Source organism: Ochotona princeps, chromosome 7 (assembly GCF_030435755.1).
Source record: "Ochotona princeps isolate mOchPri1 chromosome 7, mOchPri1.hap1, whole genome shotgun sequence".
NCBI classification, from domain to species: domain Eukaryota; kingdom Metazoa; phylum Chordata; class Mammalia; order Lagomorpha; family Ochotonidae; genus Ochotona; species Ochotona princeps.
Window position 1 is genome coordinate 37,163,570 of NC_080838.1, and position 21,263 is coordinate 37,184,832.

Below are 21,263 nucleotides of genomic sequence, written 5' to 3' on the forward strand. Positions count from 1 at the left end.
GATGGTTTTAACCCCTGGGTTGGTTCTCTTCTGAGCCCCGACCTCTATTGGAACCAATGAGTATCGCATCTCTCCCCGGCTCTGCCCATCACACTCTTGTCCCTCACCTAAACCAGTGGGAGGAGTGCTGGTCGGGTGTTGCATTCCCTGCTAGCACAGGCCATTTCACCTTGGCATTTTGTGTTTTGTACTGTTTTTTTTTTGTTTTTTTTTTTTTTTTTCGCAACCAAACACGGCCAGGCCCCCACACAGTTTCAGCACTTGGGCTTGCCAGTGGATATATATATTTTTTAAAGATTTATTTATTTTTATTACAGCCAGATATACACAGAGGAGGAGAGACAGAGAGGAAGATCTTCCATCCCATGATTCACTCCCCAAGTGAGCCACAACGGGCCAGTGCCAATCCGAAGCCAGGAACCTGGAACCTCTTCCGGGTCTCCCACGTGGGTGCAGTGTCCCAATGCATTGGGCCGTCCCTAACTGCTTTCCCAGGCCACAAGCAGAGAGCTGGATGGGAAGTAGAGCTGCCGGGATTAGAACTGGCGGCCATATGGGATCCCGGGGCTTTCAAGGCGAGGACTTTAGCCGCTAGGCCACGCCGCCGGGCCCTAAACCAAAAATTCTTATCATCATAGTCACAGAACCAGAGATACATAAATAGATGAATAAGCACATGGATTATTCATGATGACTAATTTCATTAAACTTTGACAATGCAAAGATCTTCCATGTACTGGTTCACTAACCAAATGGCTACAACAATCAGGGCTAGGCCAGGCTGAAGCCAGGAATCCGGAATTACATCTGTCCCTCCCATGTAGGTGATAGGGGTCCAAACAATCAGATCAGCTGCTGCTTTCCCAGGAGCATTGACAGGGAGCTAGATCAGAAGTGGAGCAACCATTACTGGAGCCGGTGCTAGACAAGGTGCTGGCATCACAAGACTTTAGCCTGGCGTAGCCCTGAGCAGTGTGGACATTTGTTCAGAAGATGGAAGGCCTCTCTCTCTCTTTTTCTCTCTCTCAAATATGGATGTTCAAACACATGTTAATTCATGATATTACAACATCAGAATAATTTCTTTATACTCAATTCTCAATTGTTATATGAAAATCATAACCTTGAGGTTTCAACCATCCTTCTGTCCTCATTCCTCTTTATCCCTTATTATTTTAAGATTTCAGAACCTCAGAATATCCCACAGTCTATGCTGATCAACCTAATTTATTGATTGTGCCAAATATGAACATACTTCCAAAAGTTCATGGAAAAATAATTTTAAAAATAAGCTGACTTGGATACAGAAAAATTTTGAACCACCTGCGTATAACTTTTTATTTTCTAATAAGCATTTGTGTGACCCTCAGGAAGACCTCTTAATTTCTTAGAGGCACTCTTTAATATATTTACAACATATTTTTAAAATGCGTTTGTAAAAATTTGAGGGTGTGCAGAAAAGAGCAAAAGAGAGAGAGAGAAAACTACAATCCTCGGTTCCTTCCTTAAATGTCTCCTGAAGCTGGAAAAGAGAACTCAGTTTAGGTCTCCCTTGTGGGTAACAAGGAACTGAAGCCATTGCCATCACTGCCCCCTTATCAAGAAAACGGAACTAGGAGTTAAAATCAGATCAAACCCAGGCATTTCAATGAGATGTGGCATTCTAACCAGCTACTTAAAACTAAGCTAAAGACACACTCCTGTCTCTAATACATTTAAGATGACATTCTGAATTTAAGAAAATCTTTCCATGTTTTTAACCATTTTTTCCTGTTTTCCCATACAGTTTCTCTACCTTTAGCTGAAATGAACATTTTCAGTTATTGTCTGAGTACTATGCAAATGGCTACATCCCCATGTGTTTTTCCTTTCTTCCATCTACCTTAACATCTACTTCTGTTAAGTTACTTTCCTTGCTTCCATAACTAAGTGTCATCACTGGGTATACTAAATTCTCCAACTGCTTTCTTCTTTATCACCTCTATAATTATTTGTCTCTTAATTGCCAAAATCAGCTAGAAAGAATGCTTATGCAAGCTAACCACATTTTATTATCTTCAAGACTTTCCTGAAGCTTAATTTTGAAAGTAATCAAACAACACTAATCATGCTTTCTTTCCTCATCAACAGTAGATACAGGCTATCACATTCCTCACCATTAAATGTTAATTTCCCAAGGTATATAATCCTACAGATAAAAGATAAAGTACACTCTATTTTCTTGGGATAAAGCAGGATATAAAGTGTTTTAAAGATAGAACATTTTTACAAGAGTAAGGTTACTGACCCAAGGACCTAGCCAAATTCCAATCCAGGTAATCACTCCTGTTCCCTTAATCCCTCTGCTATTTCATCTGGGCAATGTTTCCTTCTCCATTCCTAGCCCAGGAAGGAATGTGATGTGCACTGTGAAACAGCTGCAACATGCCACTAAGAGATGGCAGGCCATACAGCACCAGGCACAGGAATCCCTGAACGTCCCTTACCCATACTGCAGCAGTCCTGTGGAGCTCAATTACGGGATGTCTTAAGATTTTTGAATGAAAGATGCTAAATAAGCACTACTGTGAACTACAAGAATTTTCAAAGGCTCATTTCTTACTTCCTCCCCACTTCCTCTACCCCCAGCTAAGCTTATTATAGAACTTCTGAATAAATCATTTACATTCAGAGTAGAGGAGAAATTACACTCTCAAAGCTAAGTGCTATTTTTAAAACTGACCTTGTGTGTTTTCATTGTATATTTCAAATACTGCTGTATCTAAATTTAGATTTATTTTGCTTGTATTATTTCAAAGCATATATGTTTAAAGCTGCCATATAAACTTTTTTGCAATGTATAAAATGCAACAAATATCCATTCATTTTTAAATCATTATTATTCTAAAAGAAACTATTTCAATGACCTTTTCATCATCCTGTTAATATCTTACCAACCTCTTCATTGTACATTGAAGATCACATACTTTATGAGTAGTAGCACTAAATGGAGGATAGAGTACTATAGGTAACTCAGTAATTGGTTTCTCTTTATAAAAAATACTACAGCCTTTTTTTTCTTTTCAAAACAAAATTAAATAAGATTAAAAATTAAATTTGGTTTCTCCGTTTCATGATCACATTTACAGATGCAGAAGAAAGTGACAAATTCAACTCAACGGATTTTTTGTTCCAAATCAATTCCCAAACTGAGAGAGAAGTAGGTCTCAATCCTATTTACAGGGGACAAATAGGTCTCCCTGACAGGCTCTTTTTGTTTTGTTTTATTTTGTTTTTGCCTTCTTCCATAACTCCAGCATAATGAAAAATGGCTTGATATCAGGAGATCTATATTTAGAGCACAGAAGTAGACTTTGACCCTGAAGTTCTCCCTCTGGTTTAGAATTAAGATTTTTTCTAACCTGCTTTCTAAATACTATACCAACACTGAGTCACTAATTTTGAAATCAATAGATGTCTTTCTGCTCTGCTTCCATGGCTCCTATTTTAACGCTTAAAAAAAAAAGAAAAAGAAAAATCTGTGAATAATATGTTGAGTAAAAACAAAAATCTGCTTTCCACTTTAAACTATAAGTTATATGTAGTTCATAATACTAATAAAACTTGGAAAGTCCTACAAATTGAATTTTTCACTGTTGGTAATATCAGTTTTATAATAAAAGAAAAATACTGCAAGACTTATTGCATAATTAAGTCATTTTAAAACTGTCAGGCCTGGGTAGTGACATAGCTGGTAAAGCTGCTACCTGCAATGCTGGCATTCAGTATGGATGCAAGCTATTCCTCTGATCCAGCTTTCTGCTAATGACCTGGAGAAAGCAGAAGACTAAACAAGTGTTTGAGACCTAGTCACCCACTTGAGAGTCACAGATAAAGCTCCCAGCTCCTGGCTCCTGCCTTATGCCTGGTCCAGCACTGGATATTGCAGTCATCTGGGGAGTGAACCAGTGGAGGGAAGATCGATCTGTCTCTCTCTCGAACTCTTGATTTTCAAAACAAATAATTAATCATTTAAAATTGCCCTCTGAATATTTTTAGTAAGTGATGGAAATGAAGAAATGACATTGTGATAAACTAAGTTAATCTGATGATGGAACTTCAAACTTTGTCTTCCTAAAGGAAAAAAAAAATGGAGACAACAGACTTGTGCATTGTGCAGGAAATATTCCTGACAGATTTTGGATCTCTAAACACAAACTCATTAATCATATGATACAGTTTAGGAGCCCATTTATTCAACAAATGTCTATAAAGGGTAACAGAGGGGTTGTGTTCTCAATACTGGGAATTCAGGTAGTAAATGATGTCAACTAATTTCAGACCTCTTATTTTTTATTTTGACCAGAAACCTAAACTTTTTTCAGTGGTAATTAATCCAATATTGCAGTTGGAAGGACTACACTTATAAATACAAACAGGATTTTCTAGGGCGCTTTGATAATGTTGTTTGATTTTTACAATATCTCTAATTATCCTCCAGTCCTTAATTTTCTGAGTCATTTTTAGTTTTTTTTTTTTTGCATTGCCTTAAAGCCAAAAACAGCAAAATATGAAGTTGACAATAAATTATTCTCTTATCAGCTGTTCATCCCTAATGATTCAGCACTGTGAAATCCTACAATCTACCTTATTAATAACTTCCAACACAGCTTGTTGCATTCAAAGATTCCAGGGAAAAAAAATGTCCATGTCTTTTCAGCACTTTTTTGCATGCTTCCATGAACTCCTTGGTCTCAAAAGTTTAAAAAGTGTTTAATTCAAACTCACTCTTTATTGGCACATTCCAATTTTCTTGTCTCTCACCATTATTTTTTTAATGTCTTACCACATTGTTTGTTTTCTATATATTTCTAAGCTCACACTTATTCTCTTCAATTTCCAGTCCATCTTCAGTCCCTGTAAGATGTCTTCCCTGACTTTTTATTAACACAGTTATTGCCATAGACCTTTAACCCAGTGAAATACTTTCATTGTGACACTTATCAACCTGTATCTGCTTCACTTTGACAGGGAAGAGTTTATCTTTGTGCTTTTATCTGTCCTGTACCTAGCACAGGGAGGAGGACATGGTGAGTAAGTCCTTTTGTTATATTAAAATTAAAGTTCAACATCACATTTCTTAAAATTTAATTTCATCAGCATACTATTCCTAAGGGTCATTAGTAAAAATGTACCAAAAGTATAAGAGGTACTAAGGAAGCATTTATCAAAAATATTGATAATACTCAATTCTCTAGCCCATTAAACCTCTTCTATAAATATTTCCAATAAAAATAAACAAAACTTAAAATTTTTTTCATTAAATATTAGTATACTCATTCAGTTATTAAAAAAAGAAAAACTTTTAAATAATAAACCTAACATCATGAAATTAATGGTTATTGTGAATAAGTATAATTCAGTTACTAAGAATTTAAAAATCTATAATAATGTAGAGGGTAACCTCTCTGTTACCCTTTATAAATATTTGTTGAATAAATGAGCTTTATAATATTAAGAAAACAGATGATCCGGAGAGGTGGGTGACAGCATCCATGGACCCAGATATGTCAGGTGTTCTGCTTTAAATTTGGCTTTCTGCTGATGGGTCTGTGAAAGCAACAGAAGATTGCCCAAAAACTCAGGTCCCTATGTCCTGTGAGAGACCGTAGAAAGTTCCTGGCTCCTAGCTTTGTATCTCTCCAGCTCTGGCTGAGGTGGCCATTTGGGGAGTGAACCATAGGATGGAGGATCTGTCTCCTCCCTTCTTTCTAACCCCAATTTTCAAGTAAAATACATATTTTTTTAAGAGCAGAATACAGTCACACACTTCAGTCTAATATTTCTATAATTTTAAAAAAATACGTCAAAATGTTAACAGTGCTTGTTTGAGGAAACTGAATTATGAATATCTCTGTTTTTCCTAACTCTGCACAATTCCCCAAATTATGTTAACTACAATATGCACATATTTTAAGGCTTTTTTTAATCGGAAAGGCATATATACAAGAAGAGACAGAAAGACTCAGCATCCACTGGTTCACTCCCTAGGTGCCCGCAATGGCTTGGGCTGAGCCAAGCTGAAGCCAGGAGTCAGGAGCCTCTTCTGGGTCTCCCACACAGGCACATGGGCTTTGGCCGGGAAATGGAACAGCCAGGATACAAACTAACACCCATATGGGATCCAGATGGATACAAGGTCAGCTACTAGGCTATTTTGTGAGGCCCAATATACAAACATTTTTATAAAGATTCATTTCAGAGGTATATCCAAGGTTTACAATTCCCATTGTATTTAATAAACATCAATATATACATTTTAATAAAAGATAAAACTTCACTGTATTACAATAGTAAATGATTCATTATGGATCCAGTTTCAATAAAATGTATAAAATCTTCCCTGAACTCATTTCCAAAAGTACTTTTGCCACTATGAACACAGCCATTAAGTCACCACTCAAAATTATAATCTATGAATTATGCATCTATGAAAAGAATATTTTCTATTACATAATATACATTGCAATATAATTTATGCTATGCATGAGAATACATATCAGAAGATAACAGAAATAAGCCTGTGACCTATATTGGTACTGTAACACCAAAGAACTGGGAGGCCGCTGTCCAGCAACACATCACATCAGAAAAGCTCACTTGAGGGAAGAAGCACAAACAAGTACCTTTCAACCTACATCCTGTCTCAAAGGCCTTTTCTTTACAACATTTCTGAACTGGCATACAAGTTTCAACAACTGGTCACTCTCTACCTTTACTTAAAAATCAAATAATCACTAAGAAAAGAACATCCATGATTTATGTATCTAAAAGCCTATAAAGTGCCACCATTTTTTCACAAAATGTGTATCAGCAAAAGATAAATGAAACAAACAAAAAAAACATCTGTAGAATGGATCAAAAATTTTAAGCACATTTTAAAAAAGATTTATTTCCTTTTATTGGGAAGGTGGATTTATAGAGATTTGCAGAGAGATCTTCCTTCACTGTTTCACTCTCCAAGTAGCCTGAAAGGCCGGAGTAGAGCTCTATCCAAAACCAGGAGGCAGGAGCTTCTTCTCAATCTCTAATGCAATAGGTGAATCAGCTTGGGCTGCCCACATCCAACATGGGAGTGCCAGTTCCAATCCTGGCTGCTCTACTTTCCAATCCAGCTTTCTGCTGATGAGCCTACTACAAGGGAGATGATGGCCCAAGAACCTGAGTCCCGGCCAGTCATCTGGGGGACCTGGATGGAGTTTCTGGCTCCTGATTTTGACTTGACTTGGCATGCTCAGGCTGTTGAATTATTGGGGAATGAATCAGTGAATACAAGATTCCTTCCTCTTTCTATCACTCTGCTTTTCAGAAAGGTAGACAAACAGATCTTATTAAAAAAAACCAAAAACAAAAATTACAGAACTCTTTCCAAAAAAGCAGAACTTGTGATCAGAAAACTTAGGAGAAAATTTTTGAATCAGGAATAAATACAGTTGGTATATGCCATTTGAAATGAAGTCTCAGTCCAATCATCATTCATTTTATTTGCAAATGATCTTCTCCCCATTGAAACTTATGTCTGTTTTGAGACACAATATCTTACTGAATTATTCATCTGTCCACTCACTCAACAAATACATATAAATATGACTATATGAAATTTTGTCATTCTTAGCAGGCACAGATTCAAAGATAAGCTAAGAAATGTCTTTACTATTTGTTTCCTAGTTAGCTTTGAATATTAATAACATTCTCACTCACTTAAAAAAGGTAATAATCATCTAGTATCAAAGCCTGCATGGAAATGTAAATGTAACTAAACTTAACAAGACATAAAAGAAATATGACATCTGTCACTTCTGGGCCCAATAGCTGAAGAGTTGTGTGTAGAGTCCACACATGAAAACAAAAATTATGTATTAATTTTTAGCATGCTGTCCTAGTCATAAAACCTTTAAATATTAGCTTTCCCAGTCTTGACTTACTATATCAATAATGTATAATCAGAACAACTTAGTTCATCACATAGTCTCAATTCAACTTCTAATTCCATTCAATTAACCACGAGGTAGTTTGGGGAATGCCTAAATAAAAAAAAAAAAGGGGGGGTTGTTTTTACATCTTACTAAACTACTCTTATTACATAATAAGAGATTGCTTAGGGATATATAACAGTTTTTTCCATTGATTAAATAGTTTTTATAAGCTGCATATGAAGGTTCTACTAATATCATTAGTTTAAGAATTAACAAATAAAATCAGAGAATATAAAAAAGGTTTAACTGCATAACGAAGTTTTACAGATATATATAAAACTCCTTGATACTTTATCAATGGACTACAACTAAAATATTCCTATTTTAGCATACATCATTTCATACTTACATAATAATTTTTATTTTTATTACATTTTAGAAAAACACTGACATTGGACTTGCCAAGTAATAAGTGGTTTCTAGTGATTCAGAAATACACTAGAAGATAAATGGCAGAAAATCGTACCACAAATAATATTTAATCACCAAGAGATTTTAAAATGAATAATGGATCACATGGGCTGTTTGCAAACACCTCTGCTATCAGAATCATTAGTGCAGTGAGTTCTGAACTATAATCACAGTTCCTCCTGGATTTCACCTAATCTGACAGTAGGTTATGGTTCTAATCATGTTCAAGTAGAAAATCAAATGGGAAATTGAATCAGTATTGCTACATACTAAAAATCTGAGATCAAAATAATATAATTTCTCATTACCTATTTACCACTTCTATTACTATCTAATCAAAATAACATTTTAAAAGATAGCTATTATATATAAATTATCAGACATTTGAGATGCTTCTATAATTTTCCTTAGTTTACAAAGAAATCAAATTGCACACTCTTATGATGTGATTATTTATCTACCTCAGCATAGTATAAGGAATGTTTTGCACATGCATGTGCTAACAACAAAGGAAAGAAATTCTTCAGGAGTCTGAGTCTCCCAAATATGGTGTGTGTGACTAACAGCTGAGATAAAATGCAACTGAAACTGTCTGGTGGAAAGTCATCAAAATCCAAACACAGAAAAAAATACTGAGTTAACTTCTGAGTTGGATTTGCAAATTTGTGCAGAAATGTTGTCAAATTTTTGACAATCCCATCAATGGAATTCTCTATGTATTGACAACCTCTTTTCTCATCGTAATATGACATTTAAAGAATAATAATTGAGTTAGATGACCTACATGGTGTTTAAAACAGATAAACTGAAGACTTGGATTTCTAAAGCCATGAAAAATATGATATAAATATATATATACACATACATACATATATACATACACACACACAATTGCCATTCACAGCTCCCAAAAATCAATACTTAAAAAAATTAAGCATGTTATTTTGCATTTTATTTCGTATTGGTATAATCATCATTATAAACATCTTTCTGCAAAAAGTTTTTTAAGGGTCCAATGTATGGTATAACAGAAGAAATTCCCTAACTCCCGGCAAGGTCAGCATTCCAGTAGTCCACAGAAATGCCAATTCCTGTCCCAGCTGCTCCACTTCCAATTCAGCTCCCTCTTCATGGTCTGGGAAAGCAGAAGGCCCAAGCAGTTGGGTACCTACCACCCACCTGGGAGCTTTGGATCTTGTTTTCAGCTTGGGTCAGCACTAGCTAATGTGGCCATTTGGGGAGTGAACCAGCACATGGAATATCTCTCCTCCCTTCTCTCTTCTCCCCAAAACTCTTTAAAGAGTCCTTTAAAAAACAAAGTTTCTTTAAAAAAGCTCTTTCAACTAAATCTTTTTAAAAATATTTAAGATGTTATATTCTCACAAGGTGTTAGTAAAAGAAAATCTGCATCTTAAACATATGCCCTTTTAATGTTTTATTTTTTATTATTACTTTCTATGACACTTTTGCAGACATTGGGATTCCTCCTTCTCCTACCCCCTTGTCCTTCTCCTACCCCCTTGTCCTTCTCCTTTTTCCCCTCCCACTAATTTCGCCTATATTATCACAGTAGTATAGTCCTTTACTAACATGACAAGTTTACCTTTCTGCTATTTCAGCGCAAGCATCTGCTCTTACTACAGTTTCACAGACTTTAGAAGTAAACCAAGTATTCAACTTCTTTTTAAGTCTTAACCACATTTGATCCTAGTCACTACGTATTGAGCCCTTTCTAAACCCTCAATTCTGTAAACATTGCCATGTTCCCCATAATATTTAGTGAAAAATGGGAGTGCACATAAAAGGGTGGTCCCATAAAGTTGCATCACGTTGTGATGTCATAGCTATCTTGCTTTGCTTAAGTATATTCTGTTGTTGGAAAAAATGATGAAATTCCCTAGCTGTTTCCAAGAATATATCCTTGATAAGTGGTGGGCAATTATATTTGGAATCCTATGTTGAAAAATTTAAGGCAGATTTTGAATGCTATAATGAAAAATTAAAGCATGAAGTCTTTTTTTTTTCTTTAAGAGTTTGTAATTTAACTTGAGTACAGGTTTTAAAAAATGTGTATTCAAACATACAAATACATCATAATTTTGGGGGGCAGTATTGTGATATAGTTGGTTAAGTCAACAACCTATAGAAATTTCCGCTGCTCCACTTCTAATCCAGTTCCCTGTTAATGCACCTGACAATGAGGTACAAGTTGGCCTGAGTGCTTGTGCCCTGTCATCACATGGGGCACCCTGTTAAAGTTCCTGGTCTGCCCCCTACCATTGCAGCTACTGGGAGAGCAAAGCAGCAGATGGAAGATGGCTGTCATGTCTCTCCCTCTCTTCATAACTCTGCCATTCAAATCAATAAATATTTTTAACAAACTTAAAAACAACAACCAGCTCTAATTGGTATAATAATATAAAGTTGCAGAGCATTTTGAAGAAAGACCCCTACAATTTATAGGTGATCAGATCTGATCAAAATTGACAACGCACTTTGCTATTTAAGCAGTGACTCTCATAAAACTCAATGACTCTTAAGAAGATTCCATGAAACCCTCCAGGAATGTTTTCCCATTTTTACTGATGAAAAGCCTGAATTTTAGAAGACATAGGTGACAACGGAACCAAATTTACACCTTTGGTGCCAAGATTATAACTGGGTTGAATCACAACTAAATCAAGGCTGCAAATAGATTTATGATTTTCAGATTTTGATTTGTAAGTACTTATTTGATCATTATAAAACCCATGATATAATAGCAGTTAATATTCATTGGTTGCTTATTATATTGTGACAGATGTACACTTATACCACAATAGTTCATGTACTCCACAAAGAAAAATGATATAAAGGAAGAATTCAATTATTACCCCATTTCACAGATTAAAAACAAAAAAACTAAGGTTTAAAGAAAATAGACAAATCACTCAAAATAATGTGACTAGTGGCTAAAGGAATCAGAATTCAAAGTCAGAGCATCCGGTTCCAGTATCAACGATGTTGTTCACAAGCTCACTGGGGCAGGTTAACACAAAGCAAGCTTAACGCAATGCCTTTGTTACCATGCTTAAAATACCACCTGAGACTCTTGTATACTATATCAGAATACCTGGACTGGAGTTCCTTCTTGGCTTCTGATTCCTGCTAATATCCACCCTGGGAGGTAACAAATGATGGTTCTGATACGCAAGTTCCTGCCATCCACCTGGGAAACTCACGCTGACTTCTGGGATGGCTTTGGCCTGGCCTAGGCTTGGTTGTGTATGCACTGGGAGAATAAACCAGTGAATGGAAGCTCTCTGTTTGCTCCTGTCTCTATTTCCTGCCATTCAAATAAAACAGAGAATAATTTTAAAAACATATTAAAACAAGTTTCCCAGAGCCATGAAAGTTCATAGAAAGAACAAGAAGGATGCCTTCTAGCCTTCCATCTTGGTTACTCTTCCTAAACGTATCTTGAATAATTGGAATCATTAATCTAGTGGGAACACAAAGGCTTTGGGAGTAGGTAATTTTTGAAGCAAAGTATGAACAGGTGAGGAATGCTGGTAGACAGGCAGGGAGAATAAATTCCATCTGGTTAAAGATTTTTCTTCCATAGATTCAGAGCAAAAAGAAAATATGTAACTGAGCAGGCGAAAAATATTTGCCATCCGCAGAAGGTTTTTTGAACTGGAGTTAATGTAGAAAGATGTCTCTGATTAATGAGTTTGATAAAAGAAAAAAAAACTAGACTGATCTATTTTCAGAGGAAATGTAAGCCATTAAAAGATTGGGAATTAGAGCTGTAATGCTATCAACAGAAACACCAACTCTACCACTACTGAAAATACCTAGTACACAGAATATAAGCACTGAAGTAGTCTAATTACACATGCTCACTTATCTTTTCCCTTCCTTTTTTTTTCTCTTTTTCAAAAATCAGTGTAGTATTTATAGCTTAGCAACTTCTTACTATGAAAATCTTCGTGGGGAAATAGAAATTAATGGAGAAACAAAATCACCATAGCACATTTTTCTCATTTGTTTTCATATCAGATTTTATTCCCGTTCCAATAAATCCACTGAAATGCCAACCTAAACCTAAAGCACATGTCAAAAGTAGAATCTACAATATGTTCACAGGGAAATTAACTGTGGCAGAGACCTGAGGCAAATGATACCAGGGCGCTGGGAAGAAGCACTTTTTAAAAGATGTATTAAATGAGGAAAACTAACCCTGGTGGAATTTCTTCTCTCATTACTTAAAATAAACCAGGTCACTGAGATGAGTTTACACCATGGTACTTTGCTCATTTAAATTTCACTTTTATTTCATCAAACCATAAATTCCCATGGAAATACCTTAGACGGACACCCATGATAACAGGAATGCCTAACATGTCAGTATTAAGTACCTTTGCATGAGTTCACCAAAACAAAAAAGAATGCAGTAAGAGCTCTCCAAGTTTCTTCGCTAACGCCAACAGCTATTTTATGAGTATGAATTATCTCTGTGGCTATAAAAAGCATGTGTAAAATACATTACATGATTGCCTGTGAAGCCTTAATGTAGAAGACCAAGGAAAGATCAGAACAGCACATAGGAACATCAGAAATGAAGCTGAGCTTCCTAGAAAACAGTAATCATAATTTTTCCTCCCAAAGCCATTACTGTTAAATATACCTGGATGAATTAAGTTCAACTGTAACTACAATTAAATATATGATTCACCTGAGCTATGACCTATTTTTCCTCTTAAAAGCAAAAGGCAATAATGACAGTTGTGAGACTTACATTTTTCCATCCTAGGGCTCTTCCAATAGTCATTCACACAAGATCTAAAAGCGTAATGTACATAGTGACACTTCTTTGCCTGAAATATAGTTATTGGTACTATTGCTCATAATTCTTAAAATTTAAAAAATACCAAAAAATGTATTCCTTTGTGTATTCTTAAGCTGTACAGACCAACAGACACTCAGCAAGGAAATAAAGCTCAACATGTAATCTGGTATCTAAGTCTAAAACTCTATCATATCGACATGATGCATCTGTATACAACACAAGCAACAACCAAAATGCCAAATACAAAACTAACCAACAAATATGTTTGAAAATACCCACCCCTAGCAGAAAGCTTTTTGGTGTTGATAATTTTGGCAGCATATTCCTGTCCAGTAGGGATTTTCATACATCTTCTCACCACCGAGAATGCCCCCCTAGAAAGCAATAATTATCAGATCATCAATATAAAATAAGCCATTAAAATTTCAAAGTCTGAGCATTTTTATTGATTTGACTGTCCAGAATCAAGGTACTATAGTAATACCCAGAAAATGAAGAAGCCTTCCTGGAAACCAGGATTTTCTTTAGTATTGATGCATACAAGTAAATTTTACTTAACAGCAGGCTCACATTATTAATCAACAAAATAAAAGGAAGTGCCAGTTATGACCACTCATTTGCACATGAAATTTGAAAACATTTTATAATTCACACTTACACAGCACCAAATGCTCTGAGAAAACACTGCAAAGAGCAGAGCTGAGAAACAGCAAAAATTGGCTGCCTATTTATGTTAGTAGAAAAAAATAATGTGTCTCCATGCAAGGAAATATGGTGGTCATTTTCAATAAAATGAAAATATTAAGTATATTTGTGTGGTTTAAAACAATCCTGGTATGGTGATTTCTCTGTGCCCTGTTTTGGGATGGGGGAGGGGAGGGATCTGAATTAAGCTGCTCTTCCGACATATTCTCCATGTTTTACCAGCAGAGAGTACATAGGAACATACTTTTCATCACGTTATAAAATATTTACATTTACTTTAATTCGTGGTACAAACCAACAGCACGCCTATTAACACACCCTTTTCATAAGCAGTGATGGGAACTAGAGTAGAAGAATTAAAATTAGGGTCTGATGCTACATAAATCAACGTTCATAGCTCAGCTCCTAGGTCCCTATGCTCAGGTCCCAATTAGGTCTCTGATCGCTTTACCATCCCCAAACCGACTGCCTGTTGGATACACGAGGTCGTTTTACATGCGAGGCGACTCCTCGGAAGAGCTCCCCTTGTCTCCAGAGGGCTTTTCCACCACCTATGTATAAATAAATCCTGCCAGAGAACACCAAGGTGCACACGTAAATTCTAATTAAACTGATGGACATTGTCGAGAGGGGGCAGGGTTGGGTTCTGTCGGGTGGCCCCTTTCCTGGATAGAACAAGTACTGGATGTGAAGCCTACTCCACATCAAGCCGAGTTGAACTTTCGGCATCAATAAATATGGCAGGCACCGTCAGTGACACAAAGTTGCCACCCGAACCTGGGTCACATCTCCGAGACGCCCGCTGACCAAGCTGCAACTCTGTTTACAGCAAACGTGATCTATGCTGCATCCTATGTGTGTGTGTGTTCCCCGTCCATGAGAGCGCACGGACACACACACACACACACACACACACACTTCTCAGGATGACAGTTACAACTGCAGATCATAAATTCACCAAGTCTCTTGGTACAAGAGAGGGTGGAGGAGCGGAGACCACGCGCTAAGGATTATCAGCAAGGGCTACAGTCAGGGTAAGAGGCTCGCCCCTGCTCTTGTCTCCTCCTCTAAGACATCACCTTCCCCAAAGCAACAACCCTGGGGGTCCCCCTCCTTCTGTCACCCAAACTCCCTCGCCCCATGCCGGGAGTCCAGCAAGTCAGGGGCTACGCGACCCGCCCTCTGCTGGAAAGGGGACATGCGATGCCGGGAGATGGCTCTTACTTTCCAAGCTCCTCAAAAAGCTGATACTCGTCCGTGAACCTGGTGCAGGTTGTGGTCGAAGCCATCCTTGGTCGCGGCTGTGCGCTGGCTGTGCGCTGGTTAGCAGCGCGACGGACAAGACGCGATTCCCCGGGACTGGCCCCGCGGCGCTGTCACCAGGGCCGCCCTCACTTTCCTCGTCCGAAAGTAGCTCGCCCGCAAGGGAGTGTGCGCAGGGGCGGGGCGGTAGGAGAGATGACCAGAAAGGGTGGCGTGGAGCCTCCTCCCCCTGGGGGCCTTGCTTCCTCCTTCTCTGGACGCTCCGCTCGTCCCCCCTTGGCAGCCTCTCTTCCCCAAAATTCAGGGGGCAAAGTACTCAAGAAGGGCCCGGGAATGGAAAAAACAGCCGGGCGCGGGGCGAGCAAGAAGCAGGCAGTTGCGAAACGATCTGCACCGGAGGGCAGGAGGGGTAGAGGTGGAGCGAGGGGAGCCCGAGGGGGCGGAGTGCGGAGGGGCCCGAGGCCGGCCGCCGAGCCGGGAGCCGAGCGCAGGAGTCCAGCGGCAGCTGTCAGCGGGGCGCGGGGCGCGGGGCGCGCCGGGGCTCGGCCGAGCGTGCGCGCCCGGGGCCGGCCTCCCTGCGGCCGGCAGCAGCGGCGCCGGCGGAGAACCTCGCGCTGCCGACCGGCCGGCACGGCTTCACAGACGGCCGGGAGCGGAGGAAAGAGCGCTGGGTTCGGGCGAAGCCTGGTCTGCCGTCCCCCAGGCCTCCGTCTCCTCCCTCGGCGCCTCCTCCTGCCGCTCCCTCCGCCAGCCCGCCCCGCTTCCCTCGCGAAGCCCCCTCCTCGCCGGCCCCACACCTCCCTCTAGCGACTCCGGCCCTGGATCTCACTCCGGAACACACCCGTCCAGGGGGAAAAGAGCTGGGTGGAGGAGGATGCGCAAGGCGGGAGACGACTGGAAGGCTTTGGGTGACCCAGGGGAGGTGTCACTCTTATCCCTTTTAAACCCTCAGAAGGGCTCGTCCCCAAAGTGGGGGCGCACTGCTGAGCTGGGAGACGCGGGGCAACTCGCGAATGGCGGGAAGACAGCCACTTGCGCTGGGGGCGCGGGACCCCAGGGCCGTCTAGGCCGACTCTGCGCCCCGGCGCGCGCAGCTGCCGCTTCCCCTCGGCTCCGAGGGGGCCGACACGGCCGGGGCCGGATGTGGGCACCCCAAGACGGGGCCCAGCTCCCCACACGCTCGCGGCGTCGCTGGGGCGCCAGCCGGCCGAGACCGTGTCCTCCGCGGCTCTCCCGCGCCCAGCGAGGTGTTCTTCTCTCTCTCCCCCCACTTCAGCCCCTTCCCTCGGCGAGGGCGAGGCCGGCCCGTGCGCCACGTTTCACTTCAGACTTGACGGGCACCTCCCTAGCCGTCTCCCCTGCTGTTTTCCAAGGGGACTGCTCAGACTCCGGCAAACGCCCCCAAAGGCCTTTGCTCCAGCCTGGAACGTGAACAGAAAGAAAGCAGAAACTCGGCCGCCCGGCCACACCTTCCCTTCCTCTCCAGAGCAAACTCGCCTGTTCGGCTTAGCAAGTTCTGATAGTAAGGCGACTTCTCGCGAGAGTTCCCGCTCGGCGGCGGGGGCGGGGTAGCGGGAAGGTTGGTGTGGGTCACGCGACCCCGGCAGGGGGCTGACGTCACCCGTGTCACGTGAGCGAGTCTGCCTGTTTTGTTTTGCGAGGGGAAAAAGGGGAAGGAGATCTGTGTGCTTTGCTTGCCTGCGCCAAGATTCGGCCCGAGTGGCACAGGAGTGGCCTGTGTGCAAGACTGAAACCCCGCTGAAGTGCTCAGGAGCGCAACTGCCATTGTTTTCTGTAACTAGGAAAAGAATTGAATGATACCTCACATTTAAAATAGGCATAAATTATTACGGAGCCTCAAAACAACTTCTAGGCCTCACTTCTGTGTCACGATTAAACTATGCGATTGCCAATTTAGAGGCAGTCTTGTTCAGATGATTGCCTTTTGTTCTACATGAGGCCATAAAATGCTTGCAAATCCCATTGCTCATCAACTCATCCTTGATATTTCATTATGAATTTAATATTTCACAGTTGGAAGATAAAGGGTAATTTGAAGTTAAGGAGAATCTCAGTTGCAGCAGCTTTGTTGCTTGCTCTCAGAGGCTATTAAATCGCCTTTCGCAGAGTGAAAAATAATCTGAACTCTGTCATTTTCCGATCTTGGGAATGCTGGTCTGCCAATGACCTAGCTTTTATTGAAGTACTCAAGATGTTCATAAATTTCATAACAAAATTGAACCTTGTACGTGCTTTGGGTTTCAGGCATATAAAGCAAAAATGGCTTGTTGTAAGAAACCGAGTTACCGGAAACTACGCAAAAGAAAGAACCCTGTTGACTGAACAGTAATGATTGAGCTATGCAATCAAGGTGGAGGAGGGGAGCCGCAATCTGTTACCTGCTAAGCTTTTTAATATGTATCTTCAATATTTAGCAATGTGGCACCTAGTTATATAGCTTAATATTCTCTCTGGATTTTAACATTAAAACAGAAGTAAAGTTCAGTCAAAAGATTAGTATAATAGAAAATTTTACAACTCTGAAAAAATAATTTCACAAAATTTCAGATAATTAAGTCTACATAATTATATTTATCCCAGTTATTTAAATTCCTGATAATTGTAAATGATTATGATTCTTGTGCAACACAGAAAAGGAAACATAACTGATTCAAATAATGAGAATGCATTGCTAGACAATAAGCATATATGCATATTTTATGCCAACCTTTTTGCTTAATCTATATTTGTTCTTTGATCTGTATTTTGGACTAGTTAAAATATAGTATTTTAACTATTTTACTAGTTAAAATATACGATATATATACAAATTGTTTTTGGCATTTGAAATTCTGTAAGGTAGTAATCAGATCAAAGATTTCTATTTTTTGAATTGTACTTCAACATAATTTCAGGAATTGTGCAAAATAGAGTTAAATAAAAGCATGCCGACTCTTAAACAGAATGACACAGGATGGTTTAGAGACAGATGTATTTACATTTTTTTCATACACATTGAGCTGACTGCTCCCAAGAGCAGAATGGAAGATGGAGGCATTACCAAGGAATTGTTAAAGCGAAAAATATTCATGAATGTTGGTAATGATGATGACACAGACTTTGTTTGAAAGGGAGCATGAAGGTAGGGACTGCCACAACCAACTCTTGAAGTGAGCAGAAAGATTGGACTCAGCTTGACTCTCTGGGACAGCAGGTATCAGTAACCAAGTAGTAGACAGGGCAGGGACGGCCACGCATGCAGATTGCCAATGTATTATATTGTTGCACTTATTATAATTGTTATTTTTTCTTGTCTGGAACTTTTTGATGTGAATGGTATAAGAACAGGCTCTACTTTCACTGTCCTTCAAATGCATAACCACATATGACAATGTATTAAGTGAATAATGTATCATTTCCAACTTATTGGGAAAAACTTATTTTTCTAAATCATATATTCCTTTATATATTAGGTTTCTTTATTACTGTCTATTTTGTTTGCTCCTGTGCCAATGCCTTTCTTTTAATTAATATAACAGTAGAGGATGGCAGCATCTCCCTCAACATTCTTCATTTTCAAAGCTTAAATTTTTTCTACAAACTAGTGGCTTAAACTTTCATTATCTTTCTCAGAAGCTGAAAATTGTTTTTCATCGTGTAGATGCTGATACCAAGAATTGGCAATGTGTGGCCTGGGAATTTGGTGCAATGTTGAGACCCTGCTTGGAATAATTTTGTATCTTAACAGAGTGCCTGATTCAAGTCCTGGCTCTACGTTCTTAAGAGGCATCAAGTGATGGCTCAAATACTTGGATTCCCATGATGGAAACCCAGATTGAGTTCCAGGCTCTGGATTTTGATGCCTCTAGGAAGAGTCATGCACATGTCTCTTTAAAAATCCTCACATTTATAATACTATTTCATTCATTTATTGTACCTCGAGCTGGCAGGCTTCAATTAGTGGTTTGTTTGCAAACACCTCTTTCACACTGTTTAATTTGTTTCACAAGGAAGTTATGCTATCAGTTTAAGAGTACAAGGTGTTTTTGAATGTGGAGGCAATTAAGTTGAATGGATTGTCAAAGAACATAGTAGCGAATGAAATACGGTATCCCTGTAGCTTGAATTTGAAGATTGGTGCCATTAATTTTGCTGTGTCTATTCTATAAATTCTATGTTTGTAAAAGCATGTGTATGCAGGCATTTCTGAAAACTTGCAGGAAGTGGAATTGAAAAATGTTTCATGAAAAAATAACTTGAAATACATTAATATTGTTTTCCTAACATGAATTATCCATAAGCTTTTTGAAGATCTCTCTTATTAGACCGGGCGTTCTAGAATATAATGTAGAGAAAATGTGCCCACATTTAGATTCTACTTTTCAGTGGGACAAAATGGTATTAAATCAATTCGTTAAAGATTAGTATAACGGAAGAGGTAGGCAATCATGAGAAAGTAGACTGTTTGCTTTGATGGTACACACATCCTTGATAAGAAAAGAGTGAAATGGGATCTGCAGAAAAAGGAATGAATGAAAAGAAAAAGAATATAGGCGGAAGAGCATTTTACTAGCGTGATATTGAAAAAAGTCAAACCTGGGCAACTACTCATTTTGTAGTGAGCAAAATGTGTGGTAGGAGCGGGCAGAAAAGGCTCAGAAGCACTTAAAAGATGAAATGGAAAAACTGAAAAATGTAAGGCTAGGTTTCATTTTTGTCTCATGAAGTTCATTCTACTGTCTTGTGGAAAATGAATTTTAACTGTCTCTGGTGATAGGTTTGAAAAGAAAGATACAGTTGGCCACTTAGCTTAGTAATCAGAGTGAGGATGCCATGTCCCACATCAGGAACCTGTGTTTGATCCCTGGCTTTGGCTCGATTTCTTACTACTCTGGAACCTTGGAGGCTGCATTGATGGACCAAGTAGTTGCATTTCTGCCACTCAACAGGGAGACCATTCCTAAATCCTAGCTTTGGTTTGCCCCTATAGCCCACCCCAGCTCTTTGGGGCTTTGGGGGAGTAAATGATGAGATGGGAGCTTTTTCCTTGCACGCACGGAGATCCCACATGGTCGCCAGTTCTAATCCCGGCATTCCGGCTTCCCATCCAGCTCGCTGCTTGTGGCCTGGGAAAGCAGTCTAGCATGTCCCAAAGCCTTGGGACACTGGACCCACTTGGGAGACCCGGAAGAGGCTCCTGGTTTCAGATTGGCTGGCTCAGCTCTACCCATTGCAGTCACTTGGAGAATGAATCATGGGAGGGAAGGTCTTCCTGTCTGTCTGTCCTTCTCTCTGTGTATCTGACTTTCCAATCAAAACAAATAAATCTTTAAAAAAAATATTCAAAGACATGACTGGTAAGAAATCAAACCCAGGTCAGCTGAATACACAGCCTGCATTTTAAATAAAAATAATATTACATTCTCTAATTTTATTTACATTGCTATGCCACTGCTAGATAATCATGGAAACTATATATGTGTACTATTAAAAATATTGAAATACTTACTTGGCTACTGCTTATGGGAGGAGTCATCTAATAGACAGGTCCTGAAACAAAGAGGGAAGATGAGCTCAGCCACTTCGCTGTTGCAGAAGAAAAGCGTTGCAGAAGCAATGTTTAGAAATCATACCACCAATTTCTCTGGAAAAACTGGATAATATTATTTGGCACTTAGGGACTAGGATAGCTAATTAGCAATGAAGAAAATTTAGCTGAACTTCCCTTTGCCATTTGCAGACTTCACACTGAAAGCTCAGTGTCTAACTCTGCAAGTTTATTTCAGAGATTCATTTGTTAAATAATTGCTGCTTAGGGTTATCTCACCATTTAGCCTCTTCTTCCCAGAAATTGTGAGTTGGAGCTGACAATTTCAACCTTCTAATCATTCCTTAATTTTTCTGGAGACCAGCACCCATACTGAAGCCATCTAGGGGACCTCTTTAGCAGTCATCTCATCAGCAAACAAAGCTCTCATAGGACTCTGGAGACTTGTAATATATTAGAAGCTGTGTGTCAGGAACTGGGGACAAACAAC

At 39.4% G+C, this 21,263-nt stretch overlaps 1 protein-coding gene across 11 annotated transcripts in view; it reads right to left on the reverse strand.

Annotated features, from left to right (window-relative positions):
- The window catches only part of CAMK2D (calcium/calmodulin dependent protein kinase II delta), a 267,307-nt gene extending 251,386 nt beyond the window's left edge, over positions 1–15,921 (reverse strand). For 8 of the 11 annotated variants that reach the window (XM_036495017.2, XM_036495016.2, XM_058666953.1 and 5 more), the window contains exons 1-2: positions 15,187–15,921; positions 13,537–13,631 (exon numbers count right to left, since the gene is read on the reverse strand). In XM_036495017.2, coding sequence (XP_036350910.1) covers positions 13,537–13,631; positions 15,187–15,251 — 160 coding nt within the window. In that variant the 5' untranslated portion in view covers positions 15,252–15,921. The remainder of the gene's footprint in view (positions 1–13,536; positions 13,632–15,186) is intronic. The other 3 variants (XM_004594510.3, XM_058666959.1, XM_058666960.1) reach the window with 1 other exon arrangement.
- Positions 15,922–21,263: the final 5,342 nt, after the last annotated feature.